The sequence below is a fragment of the Rhinoraja longicauda genome, chromosome 4, assembly GCF_053455715.1.
Source record: "Rhinoraja longicauda isolate Sanriku21f chromosome 4, sRhiLon1.1, whole genome shotgun sequence".
NCBI classification, from domain to species: Eukaryota; Metazoa; Chordata; class Chondrichthyes; order Rajiformes; family Arhynchobatidae; genus Rhinoraja; species Rhinoraja longicauda.
In genome coordinates, this window is record NC_135956.1 from 22,948,181 (window position 1) to 22,962,048 (window position 13,868).

The window sequence follows — 13,868 nt, forward strand, 5'->3', positions numbered from 1 at the left end:
TAAAAGTTTATCCTTGGAGCAAAGAGAACTGCATGCATTACTCCAAATGTGGCCTAACAAAAGTCTTGTAGAGCCTTATCATAACTTCATGACTCTTGCACTCAATGCTGCGACCATTGAAGGCAAGCGTACCATATATCTTCTATGATGTAAAATGAGCAAATCTTTCAAGAATATTAGTTCACCTCCAGTTCAGGGGCCTCCACCTATATCCTTCCTTTGTCCCGCCCCCCCTGACATCAGTCTGAAGAAGGGTCTCGACCCGAAACGTCACCCATTCCTTCTTTCCTGAGATGCTGCCTGACCTGCTGAGTTACTCCAGCATTTTGTGGATAAATACCTTCGATTTGTACCAGCATCTGCAGTTATTTGCTTACTCCAGTTCAGGGGCAATCAGTCCTTGTACAGGTCAACCTGCCTCAGAAGATTTCCCAACCATCCAAAAACCTGAAGCCATGGGTTGATCTATCCCATCTTCTTATACTCACTAACCTGTGACACAGGGTGAAACTTTGAGAATATAACCCTAGAAACCCTGCTCTTCCTGTAGAGTGGATAATCCTCAGGTTCTTACTAGATCTGTACAAGGATGCTTATGGGCATAAGGGAACAGATTCCTGGGGCTCCGATGGAGATTTTGCATCTTTGTTAGCCACAGCTGAAGTACCAGAAGTCTGGGGGAGAGCCATATTGTTTCCTAGTTCAAATAGTGCAGCAGGGAAAGGACTGGAAACTGCAGGCTGGTGAGCCTGATACCAGTGGCAGGGAAGTAGTTGGAGAAGACTCTGAGGGCCAAGATTTCTATTCCCTGATTAGGAGGAGTCGGTTTAGTGCAGGAGGGATCATGTATCACAAATCTGATTGAGTTGTGATGGTAACAAGGAAAATTGATGGAGAATGGTAGATGTGGTTTTACATGGACTTTGATAAGATCTTGTGTGGTAGGCTGCTGAGAAGGATAAGGCACAAGAGATCTGGGTTGTGTGATAAACTAGATCCAAATTTGGCTTGGTGATGGGAGACAGCCTTGTGTTTGGGTATTTTTCTGACTGACAATCTATAACAAGTATTGTGCAGCAGGTATTGGTTCTAGGACTTCTGTTGGCAAAATATAAATGAGTTGCACGACAATGTAGGGGTGTTTGATTTGTAAGTTTGCAAATTATAAAAATTGGTGGACTCATAGATGAAGAAGATTGTCTAAGGATCCAGTGGGCCATATATTAACTGGAAAGTTAAATGAAACAGTGACAGACAAAAATTTATCCAGACAAGTGTGAGGTAATGCACTTCAGAAGGTGAAATTCTAGAGATAAGACTAAATGGCAAGGACGAGAATGTTGATGTACAAAGGACTTTGGGGTACGAATCTACAGTTCACAAATGTGAAATGTGAAATCTACAGTTTCCTATAAATGTGACACGCAGATAGGATAATGAACAAAAATTGCCTTCATTGACAGAGACATTGCGTAAAAGAGTGGGGGTGTCATGTTGCAGTTCAACATAAGGGGTGTCATGTTGCAGCTGCAGTTGGTTAGACTGCACATAGAATAACGTGCACATTTTTGATCCATTGCACTATTTATAGCAAGTAACTTCAGTGTTTTGCATTCATGTAATCCTATACTGTAGATGGCTTCATACGGTTGGCACCTCATTTTCAATCACGCATGCTTGTTTGCTGCTCTTCACTCCTCATTGCACCAGGATTGGCAGCCTGGTTTAATGGTAGAGGACAACATTTTGTTGTTTCAGGGAATTCATACCGCCTACGTTTGACCTGCTAGTTGTTAATCTGTCTCCTTTAGTACAATGTCGGTGCCGTACAACAAAATGAAGGTAATTCTCAGTGTAATAAGGGGGGGTTTGCCTTCATGGATTATAGAATTTTCTTACAAATATCACAGACAGATGCATCTAAAACAGATAGATCAGTGTGGATAAGGTCACGTACTCTTGCATTAGTTGTCAGACATTTGATGAGGAAGCAAAGATACCAATTGTATCTTTTTGAGTTTGGTCAGTATTATTACCGAGTTGTTCTCTAGAGATAGACACTGAAGTCACCCTGTCACCATATATTATTTTCCCTTTTAATTCTCCATATGGAGATCAACATGAAGGAGTTGGGAGAGGAGACTAAGTGCTCATCAGTGAGAGATTTAGTTGGTTGTGATGTGAAGTTTCATGAAATGCAGAGTCAGTACTAAGAATGGTGGCACTGTGGTAAAGTTGCTGCCTTACAACGGCAGACACCCCGATTTGATCCTGACTAAGGGTGCTGTCTGTATGGAATTTGTACGTTCTCCAAGTGACCTGTGCGGGTTTTCTCCGGGATCTCCGGTTTCCTCCCACATTCCAAAGACGTACTGGTTTATAGGTTAATTGGCTTGGTATAATTACAAATTGTTCCTAGTGTATGAAGGGTAGTGTTGGTGTGCGGGGATCACTTGTCGGTGCGGATTCGGTGGGCCGAAGGATCTGTTTCCGCGCTAAACTAAACTAAACTCTCATGGCGTTACCCTTCCAACTGTATCCCACTGTTGGTAGGTCTATCCTACTAATAGGTCAGAACATAACGAAGGACATAGTTGCAGAAGTCAGTCCCTTTCGATATATTTTTACTAATGGAATCATCTCTGCATTGCACAGCAGAAGTGTGCAAATAGGTTTATGTTGCAGTTTGTTTCTTAAATTTGCTTTATGTTTGTCATCATTTAAAAGCTTTGTTTGAAAATGCCAGCAGAATGCCAAGGTTGACAAGATTATACTGACAAATTCCATAAACAAATTGAACATGTTGGATGAAAAGAGATTATTTTGTTTTGATTTTAGAGATGTTTCTAAAAATCGGAACAGCATAAGTTTTCAATACCATTCACAATTTTAAATATTAATCTGAATTTGCAAGCAAAATCTAATATCTATTTTTTTGCCTTACAGAAAAAAGTGACACTAAACAGTTTTCTGGACACCCTGATGTCTGATCCCCCTCCACAATGTCTTGTCTGGTTACCTCTCATGCATCGTCTTGCTAATGTTGAAAATGGTAAGTCATGAACAATTTGCAGACTTTTCCATCATGTGTATCGTTTTCTTTATGGTGATGAAAATGGCAAAACGTCCAGAGTTCATTGTTACTGTTCAGCCAAACTGAAAGCAACCGCATGCAAAGATCTAGAAATCATTGTCAGTGGTTCTGTACTCCACCACACGCTGCACTGTTCAAAGCCATCTTATGGTTCAATGGTACTTTATTGACACATGTGCAGTTAAATTCCTTTTTTTGCATACAGTTCAGTAAAAAGTCTTACTATGCTTAAGCACAATGATACTTAAGTATAAGAGTATAGGAATAGTACATTACACTGAGAAAGTTTCTCAAGAGTAATCATGGAGAATCTCTTAAATTGGCATAAATTTCATATGGTCACAAAACTAAATCCAAATACCCTATTACTCTCATGCGGTCATATATCTGTGAGTTTATAAGATGCCACAATTACGCATTGTAAATTACCTGGCTCTAAAATAGTTATTTTAATCAGCTGTAATTTCCAAACATGCACAACCTAAAATATATTGGATCTTAAAATACCTGGGGTTTTTTAAATGATTGATAATGATACTAATGGTTCAGTTTGTGCATGTTCCAATTTTCAGTTAATAAAAATTGAGCTTTTTGTTTCAGTCGATGAGAATTCTCTAATTTAAGTGGCTGCTCACCCAGCCTGATGTTATTTCAGCAGCTAGATGCAAGGGATTCATTAGAACAGAGCCTGACATTGGGAAAGAGAGTTCTTGCCAATTCACACAGGAAGCCAGACTTCCTTTGTGAGCTGAGACAGAGAGATCACAAGGGACCTATGATTCATTAGTGTTTCATTACAAGTTCTCCTCCAAGCACTTTCCACAGGATTTACTAAGTAAGGAGCAAGGACATGAGCTATATCTCAGGAAAACTAAGGCCATTTGCAATGCCTTGGATAACTCTGGAAATAACTTTATTTTCTTGATCGGTGCTTCCAAAACAATCTGCATCTCTCAAAAAATGAAAAACAAAAGACCTGCAAATGCTGAAAATCTAAAATAAAAATGGAAAACGATGGAAATGTTTAGCAGGTCTGGCTGTATCTGTGGGAAGAGAGGCAGAGTTAGTGTTCCAGATATATCTCACTTCCCTCCCCTCCCTGCAGCTTAACATTTCCTGTGTTCCCCCACTGTCTGACCAAGTCTTTAAGGTGAAATACAGTATTAACTGTTTCTCACACGGGTAGAATCATAGTCACACATCACAGAAACATGCTCTTTGGCCCAGCTTGCCCAAGCCAACCAAGATGCCACATCCTGCCTGCATTTGGCCCATATCTCTCTAAACCTTTCTATTCATGTACCTGTCCAAATGTATTTTACATGTTGTTATTGTACCTGCCTCAGCTATCTCCTCTGGCAGCTTGTTCCATCTACCCACCACCGTCTGTGTGAAAAAGTTGACCCTCAGTTTCCTATTATATCTTTACCCTCTCACCTTAAACCAAGGTCCTCTGGTTTTTGATCTGCGTAAATTATGCTGTGCATTCATCCCATCTATTCCCCTCATGATTGTATACACATCTATAAGATGACTCCTCATCTGCCTGCGCTCCATTCACCTGATGCATGCATTCACCACACCCGGTTCTTTCATTGGGTAAGAAATTTCAAATATCTTTGAAGAGTGACAGTTCAGCACCAGAATGGGAATATCCTGAATGACCCATTTTCTACTTCATAAATTATTCTTTGCTCAACAAGGATCTGCACTGTAAAATTGACGCTAAAAAAGAGTGCTTGCCCCCCTCGTTCCCAATACTGAAGGACGATGAAGCCCTCTGGTCTACTTGAATACCCTATGCTTCTTCACTTCAATCTCTCCCACCATAGATCTACTTTACATTTGACCAGTTCAGTCTTCAAGCATTGCAATATTATGGCCTAGAGTAAGAAGTTGCAGGGAGCATGTAACATTTTTACAAAACATGCCCCTGACTGAATTAACATTTTGTTCAAGATGGCCGCGCCGTTGTGTTTGGCTGCCTGCCACTGTATGTTTCTTTTTTTCCTAGTCAGATGTGCAGCACTTTGGTCAACGTGGGTTGTTTTTAAATGTGCTATACAAATAAATTGACTTGACTTGACTTGACTGACATTATGTTGCCAGAGGTGCCTTGCAGCTAGCCAGTTACTTCACTGATCAGTTGCCGTAATTTAAATCTGCCACCATATATCATCGGAAGCAGAGAGGTAGCAATATCGTTGGTTGGGTAGCCATCTGGTTCAAAATCTTGGGCACACACGAATTAACAGGGCAGCAATAATGACACATACATTCCATCTGTGTCGTAAATGTTTAAACTTCCCTCTACTAGTGCTTTTTGGGTGCGATAAGTTGTCCGTACTTGTTGCTCACCACATACTTTGAGTGGAACACCCAGCACAAAATTCCTGAATAAAGCCAGCTCTAACCCGATGGATGAGGCTTGCACTGCTGATTGTAAATCCCACAGAAATACTTTTGCAGCCAGCTAGGTCTTGCTCCAAAGATGAACATGCTGCATTGAATATTTGTCAATGTTTCTGATGTTTAACAACATTTAAAATTATTAATCATACCATTAAAATATGTTTTAAATATATAAACTAATTAAAAAACAAATACCACCAAACACATAAAACATTTAACATTTGCACTTAATCCAACTTAATGACAGAAATGTAAATGACCTGCAACTTGCCTTTCTCTCTGAGATTTTCACTCTGTTGGAATAAGTGACATTGCAGAACCTATACCAGGTGTAATTTGGTCAAAATTTAGACAGCTGTTCTTTCAGCTGCTAAGAAACCATCAGAAGTCGGTCAGGAAGTTTCAGGATTTATGCACGTTATGGTCCCAAACTTCCTGACTTAAGTTGGGAAAAGCAGTCAATCACTGATGAATTGCCAAGATAATTTAGGCCTAAAAATTGAATGGTACAGCAGTACTTGTATCACCGCTGAGGGCATTTGGCACTTTCGTTGGCTAATTAGGATTTTTCTTTGAGGAGTCTCTATCATACTGAGTTGGTTTTTGTGGTTAGTAGGAGTGTCTATATGTGCATGAATATTTTGTGACATTTTCAAACACTTATTTAAAAATATATATATATTATGACCCAGGATTGCAGTTTTGCTATTTATGGAGAATCAGGGCTCCTTCAGAGCAAACACATTTTGTATCATACTCAACATTCCACAAGGTTTTATGTAACACAACATGCTTAAATCCCTAATTAATAACAAGAAACCAGCAGATGCTGGTTTATACCAACGATAGACACAAAATGCTGGAGTAAGTTGGATCACAGCTTGGTTTGGAAACAGCTCCATCAGTACCGTAAGAAATTGCAGCGGATTGTGAACGCAGCACAGGCCATCACACAAACCAACTTCCCTTCTATTGATTCCATTTCTACCTCATGCTGCATCGGCAAGGCCAGCAGCATAATAAAGGACGAGTTGCACCCTGGCCATTCCCTCTTCTCCCCTCTCCTGTCAGACAAAAGGTATAGAAGTGTGAAAGCACACAGCACCAGATTCAGGGACAGTTTCTTCCCAGCTGTTATCAGGCAAGTGAATCATCCAACCACAACCAGAGAGCAGTGCTGAATTACCATCCACCTCTTTGATGTCCCTCGGACTATCCTTGACCAGACTTCACTGGCTTTACCTTGCACTAAACGTTATTCCCTTAAATCTATACACTGTAAATTGATTGATTATAATTATGTATTGTCTTTCTGCTGACTGGTTAGCACGTAATTAAAAAGCTTTTCACTATACCTCGGTACATGTGACAATAAACTAAACTGAACTAACTCAGCAGGTCAGACCACATCTTAAAAGACATAAAATCTAGGAGTAACTCAGCTGGCCAATGTGCTCATATCCCTGCAGCCTTGGGTATTTGTGCAGTAAGAAACCTTCTGGAAGTGGCAGGTTTACCTGGTTCATCCAAACTTTGTTAATTCATTCCTGTGTCCGAGAATAATTTGATGAGCTGTACAAGAGATCTTGTGAGTTGTCAGGTTTTGTTCAGATTAGCAACACACGATTTGAAAGCTTCAGTGTTTGAGATATTCTTTCATTATCTAGCTTGTAGTACTTCAATATCCAGTATTTTCGGCAAAATGAAAATTGATTGAAAACAATAATAATGCCGCAAAGTAATAGTGTCTTGGTTTGGTGTGCTCCATTTACAGTCTTCCACCCTGTAGAGTGTTCCTACTGCCACAGTGAGAGTATGATGGGTTTTCGATATCGTTGCCAGCAGTGTCACAATTACCAGCTTTGTCAAGACTGCTTTTGGAGAGGCCATGCAAGTGGTTCTCATAGCAACCAGCACCAAATGAAAGAATACACATCATGGGTAAGATGAACATGAATTTAATGGGTAAGAGAGCAAAGGCAATTCTACATGTTAAACTTGATATAAACACTATTTTCAATTTATAAAATAAATTATTTCAACCCGTGTGAGTTTTTGGTCATTTCTACCAATTTGCAAGGAGCGTTATTCACACCAAAAAATCTTCAATTGCTTGTTGAAGGAATAGTTTACATCGAACCTGGTAGAATTGCCTGCATCAATTTTGCTGTGAGAATTGTGAAATATAATAGTACTGTTTTATCCATGTTTAATCCTTAACATTTTGAGCTTTCAGCCTTGTAGGCTGAGGTTGAGCATGTGCAACTTCAGCATGAGATTGCTCTAGATTAAAAATGTATGAATTTATTGTGTGTGGACAAATATATTCTAAAATCATGTACAGTAAAATCTGACATAAAAATGTGCTAAAAATATTAAGATCATTCTAAATGTGTAATGTGCCAAAGTACTAATCATCCATAATGGCAGTGTTATTTCTCAGTGGTCAATCATTGAATTAATATTCAGTTAACCTACAAAGATTAGGAAACCAGAAACAGTTTTCCACTAAGTATGTCGTCATGCGTCAACACTTTAGGCATTAGCTTTGTGCTTGCAGTTTCTATTGTTTAGCCTCAATGAGCAATTGAGTGGAAAACAGACTTTTTGTTTGTATTGGCAGCAGTAACTGTGAGTATTGATATCAGGAATTCTATTCTTCCAAGTAACATGAGTTCAAACCATGTGTAAAATATATGACAGTAAAGTTGGCCTGCATGGTACATAGATTCTGGTTGCCTCAGATGCTGAATGGTTTTGGTTTGGATCAGCTGAGTGTACATTTGTAGCTCATCATATTAACTACCTTGCTTAAGCCATTCACACAATATGGGTGTTTCTGTCAAAGCCCATGTTTAATGTGGCCACTTAGGTAATAGTGAGCTACTTTGAATGCCTGACAATGCTGCAAGCATTGTAAGGCAGCAACTCTACCGCTGCGCCACTGTGCCGCCTGTTTGGACAATAGTGAATAAGGAAGGGCAGGAGCATGACTTACTTATATGTTGATGTAGAATGGATAGGTTCATGTGTGAACCAATGTACGATTTTGATTTTATGGCAATTTTGTCAAATTGGACCTCATTCATCATTAGGCTCCAGGGCAATGAACTGGCTCATTCAACAGTGAGATTTGCATGAACAGGGCTGGCTGTTAAATTCATGTTATTGAGTAGATTGCATGAGCTTTTTGCACAGGTGAATTCCCAGCTATATTTTCCTAGTGTGTTCCATTTAACTCTATTTTTCTTCTGACAATTGTTATCCAATGAAAACAGATAACATTCATGTAAAAACTAAATTAAACTGACATTTTTGCCTGGAGGTTTTTGGGCACATCCACTATGGAGGAAAAGCAAAAATAAAAGGTTGCCAATTTAAAAAGAGGGAATAAATAGTAGAACAATTAATATAAAGAATTGCTAGATCCAACTGGAGATCAAGAACATATGGCTTTGGGGAAAATGACAGAGATATTAAATGAGCATTTTATGTTGTATTTCACAGAAGGAGGCAACCTTTGATATGAAGGAGTTAAAAGTGGATGAGCTGGAGTGATTATGCTAAGTAACTGGTAAAAAGTAGTTGATTTCAAATTGGAAGAGACCAGGTCTTGGTGGCTTTTCTACAAATGTGCTGAAATAAATTCTAGAGGAAACAGGAGATAATCAATATTATCTTTCAGATATCCTTAGGTTATGATAAACTAGAGATGGAATAGCCACGTATTTAGAAATCTATTGGACTAACATTGATAAATGCTTTTACCTCATTTATTCTCCACCAGGCAATTTAACCAAGTGTCATGATATCAATTGCTCTCTTCTGTCTTTTTGCACTTGTTTTCGAGAGCAAATAAGCAAATTTAGCAATATTGCCCAAGTATATGTATGCAATGTAACAGTAGCGCAACCATCTTACTTATGCAAAGTAATTGGACAAAATAATGAGTTTGATTAAAGGGTCATGACCCCAAATGTTGACTTTGTTTCTTTCTCTCTTTATGGACGCTGCCTGATCTCCCAGCGTTTGTGGTTTATATTCAAAAAATACTTTATATGTAATAAGAACTATGCAATAATGAAAAGAAACAGTGCTGCTTTCTTATGGGAACATTTATAATATGTTGTCCTTGTCATTTAGTTAAAATCTAGATTAAGTCGAAGTTTTGTAAGGAGAGGTAATGGGAGAAATTAAGAGTAATGCTGAATGGCACTATACTTGAATTACTTTTTGCATCATTATTCTCAGAAATCCCCGGCCAAGAAGCTAACCAACGCACTTAGCAAGTCCTTAAGCTGTGCTTCCACTCGAGAGCCTTTGCACCCAATGTATCCTGACCAGCCTGAAAAACCGCTAAATCTAGCCCACATTGTGTGAGTATATGTTAAACATCTTCCACTGAATTTCCAGTGGCCTATTTTGTACCTTTTTTTTGTTTTATGTTAACCTATTTTTTTGTTCTATGATAACCTTGCCTGTTTGGTTTGTCCAGTCAACATGTAGATTAAAATATCCCATGACAATTGTAATTCCCTTTTAAACATGCCATGGATATATCCCCATATATGCTCTGCCCTATCGAAAATCAAAATTCAGGGTCCTACTGAGTGGTGATGAGTCAAGCCCAAATTGGAAGAATATGAAATAAATTTACACAGCTATTCTTCACCTACATGCATCTTATTTCAGATATAAACAAATAAATAGGCACTTTAAATATTGTTGCTTATCTTGATCAATCTCAATTTGTTTATGTTTATTGGATAGAACATTTTGTTAAGCAAGTCTTTCTGAAGATTTGTAAATGTATAATGCTGTTAGGTTGCAATGATTTAGTCTATAAATAATTAAGGGGTATTTTTGTTAAATATGCTATTGTCAACAGATTTTATTTAAAAGACATTTATATTTGTGGGGTAATTAACCAAATATTTAACACTTTTGTTCCCCAGTGTATCTAAGCTTTTCACTTGTATGAATATATTTTCTGGCTGGGAAATTGAAGCAGAAATTTCCACTATTTTATCCAAGTATCTATCCAAGTATCTTGACATGGATTGTACAATTTTGTAATCTCTTCATAGAGTTAATATAAATAAATTTAAATGTGGTATGGTAGTAATGTATGTTGCATGCTTTATTAATTGAGCTGCTTTTAAAAAAGGCTGATCTCTTTTTGCTGATTGTCAGAAATGAGGAACTTTCAGCCAAACATAGATGGTTTAAAAATGAATTTTTGGATTCCTAATGGCTGATCTATGCTGACCTCAACCCCTCTTCCCTGTCTGTTCCCAATTTTCAATTCCTCAATCTTTCAAAGTTTTGCCCTCTTTGAACAGTGTGGGGTTTACAGGAATAAGTTGGAGATTCCCAATGGCCATTTCTTTCTTTGTCATTGCACTTTAGGTGGAGGAGCGGCAGGTGAGAGTGAAAGGAAAGAGAATGAAGCAAAGGAGGACATTTTCTTTGGCAACATTCTCCTCTTTTCCACCATTCCCATTCTCCACCTCCACCTTGGAAAGTAATTCATGTGTTGCAGAAATCCTGTGGACATTTTTAGATTTAAAATTTATAGATACAGCGCAGAAACAGGCCCTTCGGCCCACCGAGTCCGCGCCGCCCAGCGATCCCCGCATATTAACACTATCCTACACCCACTAGGGACAGTTTTTACATTTGCCCAGCCAATTAACCTAGAAACCTGTACGTCTTTGGAGTGTGGGAGGAAACCAAAGATCTCGGAGAAAACCCACGCAGGTCACGGGGAGAACGTACAAACTCCGTACTGAGCACCCGTAGTCAGGATCGAACCTGAGTCTCCGGCACTGCATTCGCTGTAAGGCAGCACCTCTACCGCTGCGCCACCGTGCCGCCCGTTTGTAACGAGGAGAAATTAGTTATTAATAGTTAGTACTGAATGGCTTGAGAGTAATGGAAACACGTTGCCTTCTCTCATGAATCACATTTCATTGGACTTGACCTGGGTAGGTGAGAAAAGTCAATAGCCATTGACTTACACATAATTAAACACATGGCCAAGAACTAATTTCTCCCACTCCTGGTTTTGAAAACATGTTGCACCATACATGCCACAGGAACAATCTTAAAGTATTATTAAGAGATGTGATCCTATCCAATCTATCCTTCAGTTCTGCCCATGAATGTAAATATCAGGGTCTTATTTTTGTTATCTGGTGAACTGAGGCAGTCCTGGTCTGTCCATGCCAATTCAGCCAGGATATCATCTGGGCATGCCCTCAGCAGGTAACTGATATACTTATCAGATATGTGGATCTTTTGATGTTAATGGATCAAATTTATATTTACATGGCAATCCAGGGAGCTTTAAATGGTAAGCCTCATACTAAATAGGCTTCAATATAATGTGAAATAACATCTATCAATGATGGTTTAGATAAAAAGTAGTTACTGTAAGATATATATGTGTAGGAAAAAACTGCAGATGCTGGTTTAAAACGAAGGTAGACACAAAATGTTGGAGTAACTCAGCAGGTCAGGCAGCATCTCTGGAGAGAAGGAATGGGTGACGTTTCGAGTCGAGACCCTTCTGCAGACTGATGTCAGGGGAGCGGGCGGGACAAAGATAGAATGTAGTCGGAGACTGTAAGACTAGTGGGAGAACTGGGAAGGGGAAGGGATAGAGAGGGAAAGCAAGGGCTATCTGAATTTAGAGAAGTCAATGTTCATACCGCTGGGGTATAAACTACCCAAGCGAAATAGGAGGTGCTGTTCCTCCAATTTGCGCTGGGCCTCACTCTGACAATGGAGGAGGCCCGGGACAGAAAGGTCAGGTTGAGAATGGGAGGGGGTGTTGAAGTGCTGAACCACCGGGAGATCACGTCGGTTAAGATGGACTGAGCGGAGGTGCTCAGCGAAATGATCGCCGAGCCTCCACTTGGTCTCGCTCTCCCTCTCTATCCCCTCCCTCTTCCCAGTTCTCCCACTAGTCTTACTGTCTCCGACTACATTCTATCTTTGCCTCATCCCCTCCCCTGACATCAGTCTGAAGAAGGGTCTCGACCCGAAACGTCACCCATTCCTTCTCTCCAGAGATGCTGCCTGACCTGCTGAGTTACTCCAGCACCTTGTGTCTACTGTAAGATATAATTGAGTTATAGTGTGATAACAAACATTTGGATGCATTTGGAGTTTTTCCAACATATTTGCTAAAATCTTCTCTCATGAATCACATTTCATTGATATTTATTCCATTAGCTTTTATTCTTTATTACTCCTTGTAGACAATGGAAGAAACCATGTGTATTTTTCTGACTGCATGCTATAAGCAAGTTTTTTTTTAACGTCTCCTGGATTATGCTGTCTGCTGCAGCCACTGTGACTTCCTCCTGAGGCAATATAGGCCAGCTAAAGGCAGTGCAAGTCAGTAATGTGTTAATGTAATCAACAGCAAGGTTGCTGCTCATGATCACTCTGGAGTCAAGATAATGAGCAGATATATGTTTTTGCAAGCTTGCTCTGGGTTAATGGTGCATCGCAATCACTGTATTCATTTTCCAACACAAAGTGCTTTAGCTTTCTTGGTCATTTGTTTTGTGATTTTACCATTTAAACAAAATATATTTCAGAAACAGTAATCTGGATAAAATGCAAAACATACGTTTAATGCTTTATTTAACTATTTGCAGCATCAGAGTGTTGATTAAATCATAACTAATCACGGGAAACTAATTCTTCCTGCATTTGTAAGAAAGAGTATTTATCCTTGTTTATATATTGCATTAAAAATTAATAGCTAGTCTTACAGTTAATTACTTGTATTTTCTTATTATGTGTTTTGCTCTTGCTGCACAGAAATGAATGTGGGTAAGCATTATTTTTAATATTATTTAGTACTTTAAGTGATCATGAACTAACCATACAGTAACCAACAGTAGTGTAGTTTAAGGAAATAACTAATAAAGCTAGAACAAAAATAATGGAACATGGATTGGCTATTAAACCCTACATACTATATGTAGGGCTGGGATTTTTTGTTATAATCACTTATTTAATGGCCGCACCTTTAGCCCGTGACTTTCACAGGTCCCATTTTTCTGAGGCTGAGTGAGAGGCCTGACTGCCATGGCCGTTCACTCAGTGAAGTGAGCGTGGATTGGGAACGAGGCAGCAGTATTTCCTGGGACTCAGGGTCTTAGAGAACTCTGCTGGCTTTTGGGTGGACGATTAAAGAAATTTAAAATTGAAATTAATTTAAATTAAACTAAAGAAAATTAAAATTGAACTTAGAAAAAATATTAAAAATGCATATATTTCCAAACATCATTAATTAATTGATTAAAAATAACCTAAGACCGTGCTACATGCATCAGCTTTCCCT

General features: G+C 39.0%; 1 protein-coding gene across 14 annotated transcripts in view; it reads left to right on the forward strand.

Moving 5' to 3' along the window:
• dtna (dystrobrevin, alpha) overlaps window positions 1-13,868 on the forward strand; it is a 190,056-nt gene that overhangs the window by 106,371 nt on the left and 69,817 nt on the right. For all 14 annotated transcript variants that reach the window (XM_078397348.1, XM_078397353.1, XM_078397342.1 and 11 more), the window contains 3 exons: window positions 2,947-3,052; window positions 7,281-7,447; window positions 9,758-9,882. In XM_078397348.1, coding sequence (XP_078253474.1) covers window positions 2,947-3,052; window positions 7,281-7,447; window positions 9,758-9,882 — 398 coding nt within the window. The remainder of the gene's footprint in view (window positions 1-2,946; window positions 3,053-7,280; window positions 7,448-9,757; window positions 9,883-13,868) is intronic.